This window comes from Parambassis ranga, chromosome 9, assembly GCF_900634625.1.
Source record: "Parambassis ranga chromosome 9, fParRan2.1, whole genome shotgun sequence".
Classification (NCBI taxonomy): Eukaryota; Metazoa; Chordata; class Actinopteri; family Ambassidae; genus Parambassis; species Parambassis ranga.
The window spans coordinates 10868463-10892346 of record NC_041030.1 but is presented as its reverse complement, the minus strand read 5'-3'; the positions used below and the strand labels follow the sequence as shown (position 1 = coordinate 10892346).

Here is a 23884-nt window from a genome sequence, read left to right as displayed (position 1 = left end):
AACATTGTGATTTTAGGAGCTTATGTAGTAAGACAGTTGTCTAGTGAAAAAGATAATATTTGTAATAAAACAACAGCGAATATAATTATCACTACAACTATAATGAATGATTGTATATTAATGTCTTTTTGTAATACTTGTCATTATCATTTGTAATTAAAGGCATTTCACCCTGTTTTATTTTGTTAGTGTGGAGCGGAAGTGACGACTCCTCTGACTGCGGGGGACTTGATAGCAGCTGTCCGAGAGCGTTGAGCGCACACGTCGCTCTCTCTACTACATCGCACCACTGCGGTAGGAGCGAGAAGGCAGCATCAGAGGAGTACCCGGCAGGCACACTTCACTTGTTCCTGCACGACACACATCCAGGTGGCGAGAGTTTCATCACAGAGGAGGACTTTACCTGAGAGGACATACAGCAACAGCTCCCAGGGCACCCCTGCAGCCCAGCGTGAGCGAAGGAAGGAGAACTTTTGGCTATTGCTGACAGATATTGTTTTTTACAACAATCTACGTAACCTTGGAAGTCAGACCTGATTATTGTTGAGAGGATGGGACCGCTGCTGCTTTTATTCGCCTTGTGTTGGAGCGCCGCTGTCCCACAGCATGTGAGAGGTGAGTGGAAAAGTGTCAGGCTGTCATTAACGCGGTCATAACATTTCACATGACCAGCCCTTTATCGTGGGAGTTCCACGGAGCGATCAATAACGATCGCGACATCGTTGCACGTTGTATTAAAAGTGATCAGCATTATTTTTAACAGTAGGGGATCCCTGATGAATATCTGACCAAAAATACAATGTGCGTCTATGAGGAGTCTGTGTTGTCTGCGCAATACGAGCAGCCTGCCAACACGCTTTGGCAGCGACCCCTTCTCAAAATGTTCACGACTCGTTAGTTTATTGGTCAAGTTGTGTTTAAAAAACACTTGTGTGAGTCTATGACACCGTGAAACGTGTTTTATCCGTGCGTAAATGTTCTCTTTGATTAATCAGTCCGCGCATTCGGCGCGCACAGTTAAGGTAAAATGTGCACCGCACCAGTATTTCGTGCGCCCTCACAGTGATCATCATCAGCTGCTTGCTCTCTGTGATGCTCCTATAAGATAACATGAGCTGAAAGTCCAGGTGGAGCCCTCATAGATTGGTACAGACTGGACGTCAATGCCCATGCCATACATGTGTTGCAGACAGACGCCAGATTGTATCAGTAATAGAGATAGAAAGAATTCAGTGTTAGTTGGTGCCATTATTGAGGATGACATCACAAGAAGGTCAGTTTGGCATTGTAAGCCTAATGTACACTAACTGCCCTTAATGTAGAAGAAGATTGTTAGATCAATCAGCCCTCTTTGGATAACAGCCTCCTTCCAGTTCACTGGCTTCAGGAATGTTTTAGCTTTTACGTGCTGTGCATTTTCCATAAACAGTGTCAAGCTGTACTTGTGGGATTTTACATAAAGAAAACAGTGTAGCTCTTATGGAAGTGGGTCATGCCATCCTCACCGTTTCTCTTCATTTAACAACATGCATGCCTCCGGAGTCACATATGTCAAACAGACCCCAGTCTCTACACCCAGGACTGTGCCTTAAGCAGAGTTTCTAAGGCTCCCTAAGCCTTGCAGTGTCAACCCAGAGTCAGCCGTTCCAAGACATAATACTCCCCGGTAGGCTGGCATAATGAATGCAGAGGAGAAGCAGGGAGCCGTGTTGCCGTGGGTCGACTTGTTTCAAGGCTCAGTGAGTTAAAAATACACCACGATCTAGTCCCTCAATTAATCATATCCCGGTTAGATTTGTGGAATAATAAAGGGCTTTTTTGTAGCCTCAGCCACAGTAAGAAGCCAGTTTGAGGAGGAGATGGAGGTGGATTAAGGATGTTCAGAGCCACAGTGGTCAGCCTGGCATCTATTTTAGCATCACTATAGCCTACATTGCTCTCAGTCGGAGTCTGGGATGTTTGGAGAGAGAAAAAAAAAGCATCCCACAGAGATTGACAGGGCCTCAAAGCATTCAAACTCCCTGTCACACAGAAAGAGATAAAAAGAATGCATTGTGATCATTAGAAATCTTTTTTTTTTGTATTGCATTGAAGATGAAGCTTTTGTCAGTGCTCAGTGGCAGCAGGTGTCTTCAGAGATAGCTGCTAACAAACACTCCATTGAGGATGTCACAGGGTGCCTCTGTCCACTGAAACAAATTGATGGGGTAGAAACATTCGCCTTCAGGTAAAACAGCCTGCATTGTTCCAAGTCAGTGTGCAATACATCACTCCCTCTGGTTGGTTACTGGTGCTGACTCTCACACATTGTTTGGGAACTTGCCTATCTGCCTGGACAAAGCACATGACTGCACTCGTGGGCCCTCTGTCTGCAAATGTAAGATGTTTTTGTGCTTGTTTGGAGAAATGATTGTAATGGATTTTATGCATCTTAATTTTAGTCTGAGTCACATTATAATGGATTGATGGATGGATGATGGATAAATTAGAGCCTTTTAGGCAAATGGACAGCCATCTGGAGAGGTAATGCAATTGTGTTAACTGCTGTTGTTGAATTATGATGAGTGTTGTATATTGTTGGATGATGTTAATTTGTTTAAAGATTGTGCTTGTCAAAGAAGTTTGTCAAACGCAATCCGCTGATGTAGATAGTGTTGTGATTTCTGGAATAACAGTGGATTTAAAGTGGCTCGATATGAAATTGCACACAGACCTAGATTTGCATAAAAAGACAATGTTAAGGGAGGATTCTTCTTAAATGTAATTGATTAAATACTGCTATTTACTTTTCACTTTCTCACCTTCGGAGAGATAATACAGGAATAAGTATTTGATTCATACATATCTGACTTTTTTTAGTTAAGAGTCACACTCTGCTGTAGTTATGGGCATTTATTGACTCAAGGCTGTAAACATGTTCATGTGGAATGGACATTTTAATATTGATGTCTGTGGGGGATGGCTCACTTTGGACCCAGTCTCTAGTGGCCACTTTAAGAACTGTGTTTTGCTCTGTTCTTAGCCTCAAAGCTTACACAGAAGCACCAATAAGAAATCTTGAAAAGACTATTGTATCTGCTGTCAATTGAAAATAGTCTTCAAGTTGGTTTAGCCATATTTAAAAATACACTGGTGGTTATTTTTTTTGTAAACAGTTAAACAGATATTATTAGAAATCACATGTTGATGATAGCAATTTATCTAAAAGCTCATTATATTACTGGCCACTGAAGGTTATGGTTGATGTACGGGTGACTTTTAAGAACAATGACTTGTGACCTACCTCTACAGTGCCCTTCACTCAGCTTTTAAATGGCACATCTTCAATCAGTCGAGCGAGGTCAGACCTCTCTCTCTCAGATCGACAGCCGTGATACCAGACAGAATCAAAGCATCTCATTGGAGGACAAGCCATGCATAAGAACACGGGATTCACAGATGGAGTGACATTGGCTTTTGACTTTATTTTTTGTGTTTGTGGGATATCCATTGTGAGTGTAGATGTTCCTCGATCCCCCTTTTATTTATTTTTTTTGAAGGAGAGTTTAGTCGTCTCTCAAACTGACAGGTTAATGGATACTGTGCTGTTTGTCTTAGTCGAGCCTACATTTCATGCTTGACTTATTGAGAGGGCACTACAGGGACAGTTATAGAGGCTGCAAGGACATACGCAGAGGAAGCTCTTACCAAATAACTTTAATATAGCCCTTAGATGAGGATGGCAGCATAGTGGTAAAATGATGTAAGTTGTTTGAGCTGGCACAGACTCAGACAAGCCTTTCAGATGGAAACAATGAGTGTGTCAGTGTTGTTTTTCCTCTGTCTTACTTTGTATCAAATTTTTTCCCTGTAATTGAGTGATCATGTGACTAGTTCCTAGTGTCTCACTTAAACTAAAATACTGGAGCTGCTGGTGTAGTGTAGATTGTGCATCAGGCCCAAGTGCATTTGTACATCAGAGAGGGGAACAGAACACATCACACAAAAGACAAAAGCAAAGGCAGAGCATCAGTAAAAAAACAACTTCTTTTCACACAAGCTGTTGCACTAATCCCTACATCAATGTCTGATATTTCTATTCACAAAACTCTGGAAACACTGCTACAGAATTTTTCCAGACATGTTAAAGGTCTATTGTTTGCTAAAAGCAGCATGTGGCATTATGAGAGCTGGGCTTAAGCAACAGATTTTGTTAGCATTCTATTAATGCCAGTGTCAAAATCCAGACAGTGTCTGTGGCAGTAAGAACGCTCTGGAAACAGTCATAAGATTATATGAATGTTTTCGTTTGTAGTGTCAGTTCATGTTGAGTGTACATCCGTTTTTTTTTTGTTTTTTTTTTCAGCTGTGAACATGCAGCAGCTTAGTCTTTCATAGTCGGAGCATGCATGAGACCACATGCTGTTTTTAAGTAATCCCACTGGGTCACAATTAATGACTCGGCTTTTGGAGGCATGAGCAGGCCTATAGTATGTTTGTGCGGGGGGAAAAAAAAAGAGCAGGTCATAAAATTTTATGATCCCTTGTTTGAAATCCATATAGGCTACTGTTACAGCTGTACAGTACATGCATGTTTGGATGTGTTTATGAGTTTGCTGGGGCTTACTGTTTTATTGACTAAGATCAGATATAAGCAGATGTAGATAATGGGCTTTAGACATAGCATTTTTTACCATACAGTGATGTGCATTTTAAGGTTATATTATTAGTATTATTTGACATTATTAATCCTGTTTTCAGTGGACATCAGTGTAAAAAAATGGCTTCTGTTGTTTACTTTAAGTAATTCGTAGCCCGAATCTCCACATATCCACGACAAGATTCACACAAGTTATCCTCTACAGTGTCTGGCACTTCTGCTGAAGAGCTGAGGAATTGTTTTAATGCAGACATGACAGTCTGAAGATGGATAGTTTGTTGAAGCAAAGGTATGTTTGTGGATACTCGACTATGAATATGAATATGTTGCTGAAATCCCGTTTTTATTGTTTCAGTTTTTGGCAATTAAACGGCATTCTTTGTAATTCATCTTGATACCAGACAGTCAGCCCTAATCCTGATACTGTTTCTCAGCTATGTACTTTTTTAATGTTTATTCACAGTGTGTGCTTCTGACAGCACACTGGGAATGTGGCTGAATTCATAGTTTATTTCATATTGCTGTGTTGTTATGTATATTACAGTTATGGCTTAATATAGAGACACAAACATGGGTGTTTGTGTAATTGAAGTGTCAACAGTGAAAACCCTTCTAAATACAAATGTAATGATAGCATTAGATTATATTATGTTATAGAGCTTCTACCACAGCATCTTTACATTACCATATACAGCAGAATGGCTTCATCAAGCGTGGATAGTCTTTAAACTATAACCAATGTAGGATTAGGGCAGAAGCAAGGCATATTAAAAATATATATAAAAAAGACTTTGCCTTGGCCCCATTCCCCAGGCTTGTCTTCACTCTGCTTGAACATGAAATGTAACCGCGCAGATTTCATCATTTTCTGTTCTTGTTAACTTCTGCAGTATAATTACTTCGCAGGAGCTCTCCTTTTGGGAATCAGCTGCAGTTTGATAAAGAAAAGTCTGATGGCTGTACGCGAGAGAAAAGATGGATTTTGTGTGCTGCTTTACTTGAAGTGTTTTCTTGTTTGTCTTCAAAATAATTCCACATATTCATCAATCCACCTGCCTGTCGTATTTTTTTTAACACCTAACTGTGTAGATGCAAAGGAAGTGAGGCTGTTAGAATCTTGCTGTGTGTGTTTACATGTCAGAAGGGAGTTTGGAGGCAGGAATGCTAAGCTCACTGACAAGCATTAGGGTGGATTTTCATTGCATTCCTTATGTGAGCCAAGCACAATTTTCTTATACTGTTGTGGGCGTGGCTGCTGAGGAGGAAGGTGTCACACCAGCATCAGCCATCCATTATCAGTGTTGGCCATGAGTGAAAGAGTCTACCTTCTCACAGCAGATCAATAGACAGAATAAATTATATTGGATTAAGTGCAGCAGCCTGCAAGTCAGAGGAAGTATGAAAGAGCAGAGCTTTAAGACAGCGAGCTTAAAACTTAAAATGTAGCTTTCAAAAAGCTCATACATGCTTGGATGAATGATGCATAGACCTTTGAATGTTTGATGTTTACACAAAAAGCCAGCACCTGACATGTTTTTTTGTGATGTGATATGTACTCTTGGTGAGGATATAAAATAGCTTGTAGTGCAGTCAGTAATTTATTTTCTTCCCATTCAAAGACTCCTAACAATGCCTACAGCTCTATGGTACTGTCAGGTGTGTGTGCAGGCCATCCAGTCTCTAGTTAAGTTCGTAATGGAAGGAGTTTATGTGGAAATTTTCCAATAAACACAAAGCTCAGCATTTACGCTTGTGTTTATTAGACAAGAAGGCATTAGCTGTTGCAGACTGGTGTTAAGTCCAATCAATCTGCAATCAAAAATGATTGCAGATTTGAAGCAATGACCCTTGATTTGCTCTGAAAAAGGCTGTTCCTCTGAAGCACCGTTGAATTTCCACTCTGGATGCAGCTGGCAAATTCTTACTTCCAACAGCCAGAAAACAAAGAGATTGATCTTAATGAACTGTAAACGTCATGGTGGTGTCAGCCACCTTTTAGTCTTTTTGTCTGTTTATCTCATTGCCAGTATTTAAACTTATATTTGAGTACCTGCACACATGTTTGTGTAGATGTGTGGGTTTCTTTGCTCCATGAGAGATAACCCAGATATGTCATCGCACAACGCCTAGGCAACAATTCTGGCTCTTCTGCACAGCGTAGACGTGCAGCCATACTTCACTCATTCGCCAAAAAACATAAAACAACATCCCTTTATTTATGGTGTCAGCCCGGATGCTTTCCCACTAAATCGTGCAGAATGCCAACAAAGCAGGTGTTTGGTGACTGACTGACTGAGAGCAAACGGGAGTATTTGTTAAAAGATAAGGTAAAAATGTTCTTGGTTTGTCTTGGATATTACTCTTTGCATACATGCCAGATTTTTACCCCCAAGCCCATGTTTCAACTCAAAACTGAACAAACTTCCCTGTACTGTTTCCAAGCACTGTTCAGAAGTGCTATTTGAGGTAATGGCACAAAGTATATATGCTATCCATTGAGAAGTAAAGTGCAATTTTTTAAAGTGGAATATCCCCAGTCCAGATGTTTTAGATTGCCCTTGGGGTGTGTAGTACCAGACAGAGAGAGAGAGAGAGAGAGAGAGAGAGAGAGAGAGAGAGAGAGAGAGAGAGAGCTTAGAGCCAGAATGAAAATCCCCTTTAATGTGAAGTTCAATGAACAGAAACCACTCACCTTGAAAGTTCAAAGTGAGGCCTATTAGAAAACTGAAAAAAGAATCAACTATGCCGTGTAATCCTAGTCAATTGTTACTTGCAAGTAAAGAAGAGTTGCAACAAGTTGCACCATTTTGGTAATTGTGAGGTAAAAGTCTGAGACAAAATGAGTCTTTGTTTGTGGGGACTATCACAGGGGATCTGAAGCCCTAATTTTAGTTCAGAAACAAGCAATGCTGAACTGTAGGGCTGTAATCTCCCAGTCGGCAGTGAATTTATTAGTCGATACATTCTGGCTCGACCAAAATTCTGGTCGATTTTGTGCAGCGTTAATTTCATGAGGAGCAAAGTGCTAATGGGGGTGTTTTCAGAGCAACACAGGTAATAGTCTATCTTTGAACATCCTACTTGTTTTCACGATTTTGGATTAACCCAACCCACTAGAGACAGAGTGTCTATCTGTCACATGGCATATTACCTGAAAACGGAAAAATTGTCTTTGAGCCAATGAACATATCATATTTCAATGTTTTAGTCTAATAAATTGTTTTAACTGTTTACTGTAGGCGCACCCACTCGCAACCGCAGCAGCATCATTCAGATATACCCAGACCACGTTGGATGTTAAGCCTCCCCATCATCCAAACGCCATTTCGCGAAGCTGAGCTCCTATGTTCAGTCTCCTCTGTGCACAGGACGTGTACAGAGTCTGTAAATTATTATAACATGACAAAAACAATTGTCTAAATGTTCCTCAACAGGTTTTGTGCTGATATCACTAGATGAGAGTATATTTTTCAGAAATCAAGAGCTATGATATTGCGCCGATGCACGTGATGCAAAACGCTGTCAGAGCCGCCAGACTCGAGTGTGTAATTCATTTCAGTGCAAAATAATCAGCTGCAAAAACTACTAGTCTTTGCAGACTTTATGTCCACTTATAATTTGTTAACCTCGACCAAGACTTTCATTGGTTGATTACAGCCCTACTGAACTGGCTGACATTTGCCAGCATTTTTTACACTGCTGTGGTCATTTTGGTTTTTGTAGCACTTGTTAGATTCCATCAAGACCTCCAAGGAAAACCAGACTCAGCAGCAGTGATGAAATACAACTAGTCTGTGTCTGTATACTTCAAAACAGATTTGTCTCCTTCAATTTAAACTGAATTGGATACACAACAGTCTTAGTTAGTTTGTGTACATGAAGTCATCACTTTTCTCCAATCCCTAACATTTTCTGAAAGTAAGGTTTTGAGTCCTCTATCTTTCTGTCACAGGGTGGTAGGCTACAGGGGAGATTAACAGGTGTTTGTCGTTGTAGATTTTGACACCATGTTGATGTCGCCAAAAGGCGCATGAATAAAACACCCATTTCTTGATTCATTTGGCGTGTTCTTGCTATGCCTTTTTCAGGGTTTTGTGTGTCATTTCATGCTACTTTAGTTTCCACTTTGCATTGACACGGCACCATGGCAGCAGAAAGGGACAGTTTTTCTAACGTGTTATCAGTGTGTGTGTTTTTAGACCAACCAAAACAAAACTTAACTGTAAGTGACAATGAAACATGAATTAGCAGTGTTGTGACACCACTATCCCCAGGCTACCTCCTTATGTTGACTATTTTGTTGCTTCATTCCATTATCGAGTAACGTCAGACTATACATCACCTTTGTTCTGTTTTGGCCATAAGCAACCAAATAACATGCTAATAGCTTTGTTACTGCGAAATGCATGCCATTAGAAGTCATTTGTTATTTATAAACCATGCTATGATATCATATGTTTACACATTTAATCCATTAATTATGTTTGTGTCACTTTTTAACATGTTATTCTACAATGAAGGATGGTGTAACAGCTGTGTGCAGCAGGATGTGTCACCCACTGCACAGTATGGAGGCACATGTTACTGCTTCTGCTACAGTATGCCTATTTTAGGACTCCTCGCATTTTAGAGGAAAAAAAAACAATATGTGGAAAACCACAAAGAAATAATGTCTGAACGCCAGAAGTTGTTTTTTCCAGTTTATCTTCCATGTTACGCAGCCATCCTAAATCCACTGACTCCATTCACATCTTATACTCTAAATCTCTAAATCAGTTCTTTTAACTGTTTGCTCTCTGTTTAATTCACCACTGAATACCGAGGTATGAAATATTCAAATATTCAGCCCATTTTTTTTGTCTTAGTTTTTACAGTAGGTAGGTGCGCCCGATTTCACAGTGTGAACACAATAGTGGAAAAATGTTGTACTGTACCTACTGTGTGAAGCTGTGAGTCTGACAAGTTCAAAAGTTTATATTGCAGGGTATTTTTAAACCAAGTTCAGTGCATTATTAAAATATCTTTAGGGGGTTCTTTCTCTCCTTAATGAACTCTAGACGTTACCATGGATGAACCATGGTTCACATGTAGCTGCTGCAGCTGTGTTAAGATTTGGTGAATGAAACTAGTGAACTGGTTATTCATGTGTGTCTGTTTGTGTCTCTGAAGCTTATTGAATATATCCATTTCCAAGATCAGAATTCTTAGACATAAAATATTGACTGAGAAATATTTATAGTAAAAATATTTTGAGCTGAAGGAATCACACTTGACTGGACCATACAGCATCAGTGAAGAAAAAGCTGCAATTTCCTGCTGGGGTTCTTTAAGTAAGTAGGACCAGCTACATGAAATTCAATTTGTCAAGGCCTGCCCTCTTCAGTACACACAATGCAGAGCTGTTGTCAGTGTGAAAACACATAACACTTTCCATGGTTTAAATTATGAACATAACAAATAGCAGCTGCTTTTCTATACAATAGACAGTGGGAAGTGCTTGGCCACATATAAATGTGTATATGTGTGTGTGTATATGTATATGTGTGTATATATATATATATATATATATATATATATATATATATATATGTATATAATGCATATATATAATGCATATTTTTCTCCAATTTAAACCAATGCAAAAGAATTGGAACAGTATTTATGATAAGCTGTGATGAACTTAAAAGAATAGACATTTTGATTTTTTTGTTATTATTTCTGCTATAGACCAACAGACCTATCTTGTATCTCTATATAGTTAGCCTATCTTATGTCTTTAATTAACCTGTACAGAGATTAAAGCTAGCTGTTTTACAAGGAGTTATGTGCACAGATATTTCATAAACTCTTTTAGTCTCTGAGAGTGGGCCAGGACACCAGCCGGGGCTCCAGGTTTTTAATCAAGACATAATCCCATATATTTTACAATTCAGTGTTTGTGTGGATTAAACAAACAAGATATAAGACAATAATTGACTATTGTTGTTTGGACAAAACCACACTCCCCCAGAATTCCAATATTCGTGCTAAGCTAATCTGCAGGCTCTGATTTACATATGATATGCATATGCAAGAGGTATTAGTCATCTTAAGTAACTCTCAGCAACAATGTGACCGTGCATATATTTCCCAAATCTTTCTCTTAATGTAAAGATCAAGAAATTAAATTGTGGAAATATTCAATCCATGATTGTGGTTATTTGAGGCACCCTTTGTGAATATGGAATCACAGCATTGCTCAGTCATAGAGTGTATCCGTGTGGCATAATTTCCCTTTTATCCAAAATGCCACATGGAAAACATCATGACAACAAGAGAGCTAATGAGGTAAACATTTAACGAACACGGTCAAAGAAATGCCTCCATGTGCTGTTGAATATGCATTAATCCTGTGAATTACTGACATACTTTTCAACTGAAATTCATTTTCCACTCGCCTCTTTTTTCCCTTCCTCGCCTGTTAATCTGCAGTGGCACTTTCCATCACACACACCTTCCTCTTCAGCAGTTAATGTGAAGACTCAGATGAGATGTGAGCTCTTTATACATGTTTGATGAATCTTTTTATGCCGCTTCTGGGATACAAGCATGAATGTGGGAGATCTTGTCTGGAAAAAAGGTACAAAAGATGGGAGGTGTCCAAGTTTGTAATGAGGCTAGCGAGGCTCTCCTGGCTCATGAGCAAACTAGGGCATCTGTAATGAGCGTGCAGAGAAATGAGAGGAAGGGGGTGGTGGTGTCAGAGGGAAGACAGAGGAGGGGCATGTGGCAAACTTGCACTGAGCCACAAGCTGTAACATCAGCTGTCCAGTGGATGCTCACTCAGAGCTCCCACTCAGCTGAGCTAATTTGGTAATTACCACTCCTCTTAGACCTTTAGTGAGTGGTGTCCTGGGTCAGCTAGCTTTATTTTTAAAATTGGAGAATAATATTGGATGAATGGTGCTACGCCGGACAGTGTTTTACTGAATAAGGAAGCCCAAACGCTGACTTTGGTATGTTGTCCACTTGCTTTAAACATGTACACATGTAGTTGCATTACAATATAGTATCACTCTGCTAGCATCTAAAAAATGTGGTAACTGTGCCATGTAAACAGCCAAAGTGACATGGGAATATTGAAAACATTATTGTGAACCCAGTACAATATTTATTAAACCAAATTAGCTTTCCTGGCTCTTAATTAGAACGACCCTGAAATAGAGTGCTTATGAATGAACATTCATTAACTCAATCCATCAAAGGGCCTTAATATTATGTTTCTCTGCCAGTCTGTGATTTACAACAGAGCAGGGAATCCAACATTGTTCATGTTTTGCTGTGGCTTTTTATTTGTGGTTATAGGCAGGTGCATACATTTTGTTTTCTCTTGACTTGATTGTTAATTAATAAAACAGGCTTGAGCCTGTTTATACTTTTTCATAGATTTCTTATACTTCCGCTCATTTGGAGGGATGCACTGCATGATTTTACAAGCTTCACATAAAGATCTGTGCACCGGTGTTAGCAGTGCTGTAATCATCATTAATCACTCCTAGGTTTGGCCTAAAGGGATAGTAAAACCTGATAGAAACATTGAATCAACTTGTCCATGAGCAGATTACATTATATGCTAGAACATTAGTGCTTGTGACACTTCCACATCAATTTTACAATAACAAATTCTGCAACAGAATTTCTGACATGTGTCACCTAATATAAGAAAGTGACAACACCACAACAGAATTATACTTGGGTGATCCCGTGTATGTTGCGTATGTAACGTCACCTAGTATCTGACCAGCTGAAAAGTAGGACAATCTTTATTGTGCTCTATTTGCTAGCTGGACCACCTGTGATGTCCAATCAAATAAGTTGAGTTAGCATTAGCAGGTAGCATGATATAATAGTTGTATACGTTTACTGAGGGGGTAACATTTTACAATAGGTTGTGCCTTCACCCCAGGAAAGCTAGTCCCAGGTTACTGAAAAAATCCTATGAACCCTCCAGGCCCTGGCCCAAGTGCATTATCACTGCCCCTGGCCCATGATGAGGAGAGGTATCGATCTTATCCTCAGAAGAAAGCCCTCTGCGCACCTCTGCTGGGCTTAGAGCCGGCTGAGGCAGGATGCACAGTAATGAGAGCAGTAGAGGGCAGAATGAGGGACCAGCTTATTCCTAACAAGGATGGAGACCTTTACACTAAAGAAACGAAAGAAGCTGGCTGGGCATTTCTTTTTTTAACCCCTCCCTTCAAGCCACTCTATTCGTTCTTTCTCTGAGCACAGTTTAGGTCTTTACCACATGATGCACTCTTGCCTTGATGGTCTTATCTGGAATTTAGGAATCCTGTGGGAATATATCTCAGCACACACTGTCAAAACTAAATTTGGTTTACTCCCACTATAAAGTCAGAGGAGCAACAGAGGTGGTCTTAAACGACTAAAAGCATTTCTGAGAGAAGGCCGTTTGAGCTTACCCAAACCTAAGAGGGTGGGTTACCTCTGGCTGGGAAGAAAGATCCCCTGTCCTTTGAGCCCCATGGTCAGAGGCTTTTGTGGCAACAGAAGTTGTTTTTTATGACAAGGACTCCAAAGAGAGAGCTTTGTGTGTGAGCAGGCCTTTGAGGTGATGCATGCACCCAGTGGAGCCTCAGACCGCACAGTGACCAGGGCTCAACCACACATACTGATTATGGGTGCTGATTATGGGACATGAATGCTGTAGGTTTTGGTAGGGATTGCGATGATCTTAAATAATTTTTGTATGGTGGTGAGGGTGGTAACTGAGTCGAAACAGTAAATGTTTAAGGTTTCCTCGGTGATAGGTAGGTCGTCTATTGTGTGTTTGGCATCATGGAGAGGCAATTGTGAAGCTGAGCTAAGCTAAGCTAACAGGCTGCAGGGTAGTCCCTGAAGGACCAATGACTACTTTTACATGGCACTGTGGTTAACATTTTGTGGAATTTTGGCATCATCTTTTGTACTCTGGACCCTCCAGTGGGTGTTTTCCATTAGTCACCGGCTCAAAATTTGAATTTTTCAAAAATTCTTTTCTTCCACTATCTGTGGAAATCTGCTTAACTCAATCAGGGAGGGAATGTTTAAAGGACTGCCCTCAGCAATTGACTGATTTTATAAGGAGCACCTCAGGTTTCTCTTATCTTCAAATGTCCCTGTAATGAAGACCTAGATCTCTTCGCCCAGGACTAAGACCTCCCAAAACATTTCACAGACTTAGTGGTCAGTGTGCTCTGTCTCTCGGTTATCAATACCCATTTCATCTGTTTGATGTGCTGCTTTTTAGATCTCTCCTTATTCTGTCTTCTCTCTGGGGCCTTTTAATCCCAGCTCACATTCTTGCATGTCATTTTTCTCTTTATCTTTATAGAACTGTTTCTGAGGAGCTTGTGTATGTGTTTGGCTCCCTAGGACCACACTCTCTCTTTTTTCTGCTCTTACATGGATATTTAGCATTTTCATCCCTCTCTAAACATCTTCCCCCTTTTCCCCTGTCTCCCCTCCCCGAGGCCACAGCAAGTTTATTCCCTCTAGCTATTACATCCAATTAGGAGGAGTGAGAGATTCTCTCCTCCTTCCTTTCTACACTAACAATGTGGAATATAGTGGAATGAGTCAGGGGTTTCTCTTCTCTTCTTTGATGTGAACAAATTACACTTCACATACTCACTTGGCAAGGAAACAAAGATCCAGTTTACTCTTTCAAGACTGGATTCTTTGTCATTTGGTGATTCACAATAGAAGAAAAGATCACTTGGTATGAATGATGACTTATTTAATACAGCTTTTCTCTTCCAAAAAACACTAGCTTCGGCTGTATATACACCAGGTGTGTATAATTTAGTGATTTAAATTTAACTGGTGATGAACTATGATCATAATATGAAACAATGAGCAGCTGTTTCATGTCAGTTCTCCAGGCCTGTGTTCTGAGTTTCCTCAGGTAACTTCTATGGGCTTCACATCAGCACCATTTCATGAAGGAATCATGGAAAAATAGTTTTAGTTAAGCATTTTATCCCCACTATTGTGCATCATACTGCAGTGTCAAGTGAGTAAACTAAATCCTTTAAAACAGATGGCAGCTCTGGTAGGTGTTTGCATTAAGTGCATCTAAAGCCCATGACTGGAACATTTTGGTATATCATATGACTTTACAGGCGATAATCACATACAACTAGAAAAAAATGCTAAGTATTCCAGTTGTGCTTGTTTACAGCACTCCTTTTTTTTTCTTTAAAGACAATCTGACTTAACCTTTAGAGCTCCATCCCAGATAATTGAAGTAAACAATGGTTTGTGATACTAAAGGGGTGGAAAATTACCATAACATTCCTGGAAACAGCTTGTGCTGCATAATGGGGGCCTGTGCTCTCTAGCACTCAGGGAGCTTATTTGCTTTTGTTTATTGGCTGTCCGTACTGCATACGTGTGGGTGAAAGCATTTTACATTTTGCCGCGACCCTGTTCCTTTAAGGTTGTGGCAGGCCATCTCCTACAGAGCCTTTTTGCTCCATGGTTTGCACTGCTAGGGGGTTTACTGTTTCTTCATCTTTCCCTCTCGCCTTCTTTAGCTCACTCCTTCAGATTTTTCCTGGCAATGTAATCGGTACTTGCATTATTCATTTCGGTACACATATAAAAAAATAATCACATTCTTGCCAGACCCTCTTGGTGTGGGTCCTTGGTTTTGTTTGCTGATGGTTTGTTGCCACATGCATTAATGCTGTTGTTTGATCCTACTACAGATCAATATTAGATCTTACATCATTTATGAATATATATATATATATATATATATATATATATATATATATATATATATATATCTTGTCAGCATCTTGTCATATCCACAGTCTTGTATGTTGTAGATTTAGACAAGAATTGCACTTTGTTTAACATCACAGAAATATTAGGTTAAAGGTAGAATAATGCAGCACATTTCTATAGAGTAAAAAGGTCTTTCTGTTTACACCAGACAGCACAAAAATCAAACAGCAAACTTTGAACTGTTCAATCTCAGCTTGTTTGGCAACCAGGATGCTGTGTTGCCTGCAGCTGATTTGCTTACTTCAAAAATATCTATAAAGTATAGACATCTTTCACACAATGACTGTTAATATTTCAATGTTTGAAAAAAAAAACATTTGACTTTCATTTTTACAAATGCCGCCCAGATTACAGTTTTTATTCACAATTGTCTGTAAATGTCCGTTTTTTTCTACTTCTATATTCTTGAAGCAGACTCTTGTAAAGTATCAGCTATCAATACAGACCACAGTATTAATAACATACATTATTTGCTGACACTTGCTTTTGCACACTGACACTTAAGAGCAGACATATTGATTCCATGTCGAAAACACAGTATGAATCAAACCTTGGATATGTGTATGGTCCATATTGACCACATAACAAAAAAACACTTCTCTGTAGACAAAATGATCTAACAGGATTTTCTTTATGTTATGCTTAGAGTAGCAATTTCATTCTCTATTTGGCTGAACACCAGCTCCATAAGCTTCTGTGTGCAGTAAGAAGTGTGGTCTTTGATATTATGGATTTTAAACAGTGTGTGTGGTGTGTGTTTGTGAGTGTTTTCCAGTCTGATAGGCTCAGGAGGATTCATAAATGAAATTCATGCAACAACACAACACTGTAAGGTGTTTTGAACAGTTCAGTCATGTTGGTATTTGTTAAAAAACTGCATGCTGTTTGTGTGAATGAGGCCATGCAAACAGTTTAAAACGATGTGAGGCTGGCACCAAAAGTGAGTCAATACCTCAGTATAATATGTAAGTAATAAGTAATATAAGGCTGGAGTTATGCAAAAGTAAAGGCATGGCTTTGAGTGATAGGTGGATGTCTGTTTCACTGCCCAGGCTTGTTCTCCATTTGTCATGTTCACCTCTTGCCTTATCAAATTTTTTTTTTAGATGTGAGTGGAGTTAAGTAGCCCTGGTGGCTATCACTGAAACCATCACACCAAACTTCAGAGCGGGTGTTCAGGGAATCTATGGGTGAAGTTTCGGATGGCTGGGCAACCACACAGTTGATACATCTGTGTCACTTTTTTCCTTCCCTCTTTATAGTCACAGGTTAGATTTAGGAAACTTTACTTAGTTAGGTTTAGGAAAATACTTCATGTATTTACCACATAACATAGCATTACCACAGTTCTCCTATTAAGCGTCTTTGTCATTTTCTTGGCTACCATGGGTACAGTTTCATCCATTGAGATGTGTCATTTTATGGTGTGTAAATACTGGAGCTTGAATTAAAAAAAATGATATTGCATGTTTAAAGAATAGTGGTATTTATATATCTATTTCTTTATATTTTCCTAAGAATTAAGTCCACTTTTTTAGGTTGACTTTCCTACAGTCAGTTGTAATAAGTGCAAATGTAATAAGCCAAGATCAGAACTGTTAAACACATAGCATCTGTCATTGCTTTATAAAGCAGTGCATGCATTCCCATAATACTGAAAGCAGCTGTGGCAGTGCTACTAGCAAATACAGTTATATAGCAAAAATATTATATTATGGTAAACCATGTTGCAGACGGAGAATTTCTCCAAAGCAGCTGTTGTTTTTCATATTTGAAAGGTTTTTACTATACTTTCATGTTTTATTTCTTACATAAAGATGTTGAAGTCACCCAGAGGCCAGGTGAATTGTGATGTTAAAAAAAAAAAACATCATTGGCTTTAGGTGTGTTTTTATTTATTTTGTTCCTTCCAAAGCTATGTCAGAGAGCCGCTCGTTAATAGAGGACTTTACCCTGCACTCCTGCTCAGCTGACAAAAGAGTAAAATGAGGATGGATGGGTTATTTACTTATAGAGAGAGACAGTGTTTACCACACCACTTGATATAAAAGGGTATGCTACTGCACTTCCCTGTCATTAGTTTGGAAGACAACTAATGATAAGGAAGTGCCTCAACAATGCCTCCCTAATTATTGTTGGTATTGTTGTCTGTGAGTCATTTCACAGTTAGCCTCCCACTCCATAGCGAGATGATTTAATGTTAATAAGCACTGCTGTGATGGAACAAACACTTTTAAGGGTGATTTTATGTGGGAGAGAGATGTGCCATGAGCATCTGTTGGCAGTTGGGTAGTGAGTGTTTCTATGTGTAGGTGGGTGGGTTTGGGGTACAAGGAAAGGTGATATCTGTAGTGCTAATGTAGCACATGTACACAAACTGCAATATGTGCCTCGGTGCAGCTAACTAAATCCCCATTTATACCATTATATTATTCAAAGCACTTCAGACATTGTTTTTCTTTTATTCCCTGTCAGGTAGGGAGTTAAATAACACAGGTATGAATTCAGATTATTTTTTCAATATCTAAACTGTAACATGGCTGACATTAAAAATCAGTGAACACAAATGCTTATTGGCTGAACTGTGTCAGTTATTATAAATAATAACTCTTACCTACAATTACCATTTCAGCTAGACTGTAACAATTTATGACATTCTTACGCCGCAGCTGCCTGCAAATTGTTTGTGATAATTAATGCTGCTCATTTATGGCTGAAAACACATGGAACATTTTAAACTGAGACTTGAGTCATGCACTAATTAAATGCAGGTCTGTGGCAAATTAAACTAGCTTCTGTGATAATTTTATGGACTCATCAGCTATTTATTTATTTGTTTATTTTAAACTACTGTATTCTGATTAAAACAGCTTATGTCTCCTGCTCTCTCCCAAATGCAGGGAAAAAAAAAGAAAGAAAGAAAAAGTTTTACAGCTCAGGATTCATAACTGGAGACACTTGACAGACACAAACAGGGTTTGTCAGCCCCAGTGAGTGGTGTCTGGGCTGCCAGCATTAGCAGTGACAGCCGACTGTCATTCTTGATGCTACACTGCTAAATGGGAATACGTTCCATTATCCAGATGGGTTTTGACTTTGTCATGAACCGACTGGCCATGAAGGAAGGAAAGGAGAGATGAGCTTTACAGAGCCCTGGTGTCAGGTGGAACTCTGTTTTACCACTGTCCAGCTATTATACAGCAGTTAGGTGTTTAGGTGACAAGTCCCTGTTGGAATGTAATGTTTGGCAATGTACAAGATTGTCAGCTTATTATGTCGATTATCTCCTGTTGTTGTCTTGTTGATGTCAAGGGCAGCCACTCAAACTGGATCTCAAAAATCCAGTTCTTCATAACATAAAATTAAGTTGCTGCACAACCTTTCCAGCATTCATGATTCCATCATGAAATGCACACTGGCTCCCACGCCTGTGTAATGCACTCCTATCATCATTGCAGGTATTGCAATTATTGTGTTGACCCATCACCCAGACAAATGTTGGTACATCAAAACAGTAATGTTGCCTTTATTATGAAAGCCGTATGGGGTTAATGGTAATGCCACAGACACAATAAGGAAAGCTTAGCCCCACTCAAGTGAAATGTGTTACCTCTTCACATTAAACCGGATAGACACTTATGCCTGAAAGCGATTTACATTTCTCTGTAACTTTTAGAACTTGAGCTTGAAAAAAGTTTCCACCTTCTATAAAGTAAATAATCAGATTTTTCAGCCTATGGGATTAAATCAGAAGTACCTTTAATGACAAATTTACATGAACACATCAGTCTGTTATGTTACATGTTAATGTTTTATGCATGTGTATCCCCATCCGAGTCCATGCTTGTGCCACGTATATGTGTCTTTTTATACTAGTTCGTCCTGTGCACTCGCTCCTCTATCTTCTCTGAACACCTTGAGGTCATATCAGCGCTGTTCTGGACAAGCTGGCTGGTTCCTATTTAGATTATGGATGGTTATTACTGCCTCCTGGCTGTCAGTCAGATTAAACCAATCTGTCCCAGGATGGGGGCTTATCATGCTACAGAGAGGACATTCTCCCAGGAAGGAGGAGGGGCCTTTTGAATAAGTCATCTCCAGAACCTTCCATGTTTTACAAATTTATTAGTGCAGTCTGGTAGATGTGACCATGCATTAAGTGTTTATGGTACAAAATGGCACAATATGTTAGGTGTTGTCCTTGTCTGTCGACCCGTCTCCCTGTCCACTGTATAGATCTATCTTAAAGAAGAATTAGAATTTACAAAAAAATACATTCTGTTACGCTCCTGGGACTCTAGCTCTACTACTGAAAGACAAATACATGCTTGTTTTCTTGTGTAACATTTTTGCATCATGTTGGTTAGATGTTAAACTGAAGTGACTGCTCAGCGTCGGTGTTTATATCCCAGCATTTTTCAGATGAAGCAATCACCCTCGTGTGGTAAATCACGATTGTTTCAAGATTGTTTATAGATCTCTTTATAGCTTTGCTGCTGAAGGGAAATACACTGGTTAGACTTTGATGACTGCTTTTATGGAGAAATTCAAAAGATCTGCTTGATTTGCAGGCTTTTATGAACTGAAACAGTTCAATGCAGAAAAAAATCACATTCTGTCAGTCACGTTTCCAGAATGTGACTAAAGCAACAGCTGTTTTTGTGTGTCGTCTATTACTAAGTGTGCATGCATTGGCATTGTACGGCTTCCCTGCTTTCTTTGGAGTTGGTTATTTGTATTTTTGTTTTCTTTTGTAGCTGAAATATGTTCTCAAGAATATTTCTCCTGTGGCTCCAACGTTCTGTAGCAGCTGACAAGTATTCATTCTAAACCATTCAGTTAAGTGTTTTATTAAATGATTGACTTATATTTTCCCTTGCAAGATGTGTCATATTGATGGTGTTATTTTTGAACACAATAATACTAAAAAAGTCTAAAGTCTAATATAGTAATGCTGGTGTTTACTATCTGTGTTATCAGTAGAATCTGTAGAATGAGCCTCAACATTCATGTCTGTATGTCAATGGTGTAGATTTGTTTTTGACATTGGTGGGGACCAAAGTCTCCAACAACTGGCTTACACTCGCTGTCTTGCATGTGTTTTGGCGCTGCCAACTGACGTAGCTACACACAACAGCCAATCACATGGCCATATGTGTTACGGTAGGATCAGAGCCCTCGATAGAACCCAATCAGAGTCAGAATATCAAGGGCTTTGGGTAGGACCAACGACAGGAGGATATCTATTGGTAGGATGCCAGAGAAAAAAACGAGGGAAAAAAAAAACGAAATGTAGCCCTTCCTGCACCTTATGAGAATCTTTCTATTAGGAATTATTGGTGTGGACAATTTAGTAATCGCTGGACATTGGTGGAGACGTGTCACCTCCTTGCTGTATCTGGAAATAATGAGTGAATGACTTTTGCCTTGTCAGACAATTTCAATTGGATCTGCACCATGTGCTGCAGCACTGATGTTGTGTTCTGACTTATCTATGTAGAGCACCAGGAATTGAAGACATACAGTTTGTCTGTCCTGAGTATTGTTCGCTCTGTGTTTCATGCACATGTATGATTCATTGCTTCAAAACTTGTATCAAAAAAAAATCCTATATTGTATCTTATTTGTTATTATTTGCTGTTTATGTGTGGGTGTGAATAGTTGTCTGCACTCGGCACATGTGTTTTTTTCTTTGTTTTTTTTTTTTCCCCCTTGTGAGTGTTGTTGTGTATGTGTGTGTACACACTATGCGTCTGAGGGCTTCCAAGTGCAGTTCTTGACCCTTATGGTATGAGAGGAGAGGAAATGGCAGGAAGAAAACCACACTAAGTGAAGCGTGGAATGTGCTTGGTTTGGGGATTACATTGGCCCATGTGCATGGGAAAACACAAAGGGGAGCTTCTACTGCCAGACAGATGAGAGGTGGAGAAAAGAGCTTGGCTTTTGGCTCTGTGTGGTTTCAGCTAAAGACTTTTCTCTCGTTTAAAGTGGTGTTAAAGGCTGCGGCTTGCCCTCTAATTCTGCCTGTTTATCGCAATCGTGTCAAAGTGATTTCATCTGAGTTTTCAGATGCTGCTATCTTAGTTTAAATCCTGTGTTTTAGGCATGTCCAAAAAGGTACCCCACCCCCAGAAAGTAAGGTAAATTAGATCAGCAATATAAGGATTCTCCAAATCCCTCTGAGAGCACTTTGTGAAGCAATTTAATTTCACAAAAAACACCACAGGGAACACATGCTGAGAGAGCACTGATGTTTGGTTTGTAAAGAGGAGAAAAATCTTCACTTCTGCTTAATGTTTCTCTCTGTTATGATTCGGAGCAATTCATTTTCTAAGATGCATTTGCAGTAGGCATTCCATAACTGCCTCCCTGTCTGCTTTATAATCTATGAGCCCTCAACCCTCTCCATATGCTAATACCTAGTTAGTATTCAGTGCTGTGGATGAAAACATGTACATGACATTGAATCATACTTTAATTAAGCACACATTGGTTAACGGTATCATTAGCCAACTACAAATAACAGATATGCATATTTAATTTGGGCAAATTCCAATCCCATCAATCCACTCATGACAACACACTTCTGATCAGATCCAACAATCTTATTTGTCATCCCATGCATCTCATGCTCTCTGTCCACTGCCTCTGCAGCTGTATCCGGCATTTTTTTTGAGCAATGTTACGAGTAATGATGGAGACAGAGGGTTGCGGTAATGATGGTAGACAGGCCAGATCTCTGCCACTGTGCTGGACTGCAGCTTGGTGAGCTGGGAACGCAGCAAGTGAGCATGTATGACACGGGGGCTAATCCTACACTGGTCCAGAATGATGAACACATATTAAGGACACTGACCAGGACACAGTGCACAACGTGGGGGATGGGCTGTGACATAGTGCCAGGTTCTGTGTCAAGAGCTTTTTTTTTGCTGGCAGGAAGTTGTACCCTACAGGTAGCAGGTGTGTCTGCCTTTATATAACGTATGCATTACATGTCAAATGTTACTGCACATATTGCAGTGTGATTAATAAATAGTTCATAGTTGAATCAGCAGTGTTACATACAGCTGTAGCAGTGAATACTGTGACATAGTTGTGATGAAGCTAATATCATTTTTCTTTTCTCTCCTTCCCTCCTCCCCTCTCTTCCCCCCTTTTGTGTCTCAACAGCAGCAGATGGTGAGGAACCAACTTCAGCAGGTGGGAAATTTTTATGCTTGGATTTCCATTCATCTGTGTTTGTGTGTGTGTGTAAGGAGAGGGAGAGCTTCTAAATCTTGGCCAAGCCCCCTCCTTCATTACCACTGTGTCTAATTTCTGCTTCAACCCACTGATCATGCCTGGTCAGAAGCACTCATGATTATATCATTTGGTAATTTAGTTCATAAGGCAACCCTATTCAAAGTCCCTGTAATAGCGTGACTCGGAGAAATACCTCGCTTTTGTCTGGGGCACACTTTCAAGATTGTTTTCAGATGCTCACAGTCTAATTTGGTCCAGTGATTGCTTTTGCTTGATTGCTTTTCTTCACAAGTGAAATATTCAGAATACCTGAGTATTTATCATTTCAATGGCTGGATTCAAAAAAATCGTCCCTACTGTGTGTGAACTTTATAATCCATTAACTTAAAAGCAGCATTAATTTACAGCTATTTCTACAGTAAAATGCCTTGCATCCATAAATATATGACATTAGCATCAATCTGAATGTGCCTCTCTATTCCCTAAGCAGCGTGTTGAGTGTGTTTTTGCTGCTCTTAGTGTTAGGTGCTGAAGTAAAGATCTGCAAATTATTCTCCCTTTTAAAACCAGCATCCTAATAGAGCACATTTTTGCAGTACCGCTTCTGATTATTTGAAACAAGAGTTTTATTACAAAAGAGGACTACAGTAAACAGAAACCTGATTTATCTTCATCAGTGATGTAATTAAAATGTCACTTCACATCCCGAGGAAGCACTGCAGCTGAATACAAACTTCCCTGTACGTACACAGCATCTTATTGTGTTTGTTTCTTTCATTAATGTTAAGCCCTGCTGGTTTATTTGAGATCAAGTAGGTTAAAACAAGAGCGATTCATTTAGATGACACATAATACCCCTTAAATCAAAGTACTTTTGTTGTTATAACACAAGGATTTGTGTAATCTCATCGTCCAAAAACAGAAACACAAACCCATGAAACATATAAACACAAATGTATTCATATCTAATTTTATTTGACCAGTAAGAGTTTTGTGTGACATAAGCTTTTTTTTTTATTATTCCTACCAGAAATGCCTGGAATTATTCATCACCTTTTTCAGTAATCATTGGCAAAGCTTTTATTGAAATGCGTCACATCAATCAAGCTCTTATATTTTCTGGCAATCTTTGGAGACCAGCCTCGTCTGCTGTGAGTGCCTTTAAAAAATGTT

At 39.4% G+C, this 23884-nt stretch overlaps 1 protein-coding gene across 2 annotated transcripts in view; it reads left to right on the top strand.

The window, feature by feature from the left end:
* Positions 1–252: 252 nt before the first annotated feature.
* edil3a (EGF-like repeats and discoidin I-like domains 3a) overlaps positions 253–23884 on the top strand; it is a 90907-nt gene continuing 67275 nt past the window's right edge. The window contains exons 1-2 of one of the 2 annotated variants that reach the window (XM_028414094.1): positions 253–615; positions 22643–22669. In XM_028414094.1, the coding sequence (XP_028269895.1) occupies positions 552–615; positions 22643–22669 (91 nt within the window). In that variant the 5' untranslated portion in view covers positions 253–551. Of the gene's footprint in view, positions 616–22639; positions 22670–23884 lie in introns of both variants that reach the window. The other variant, XM_028414093.1, reaches the window with a different exon arrangement.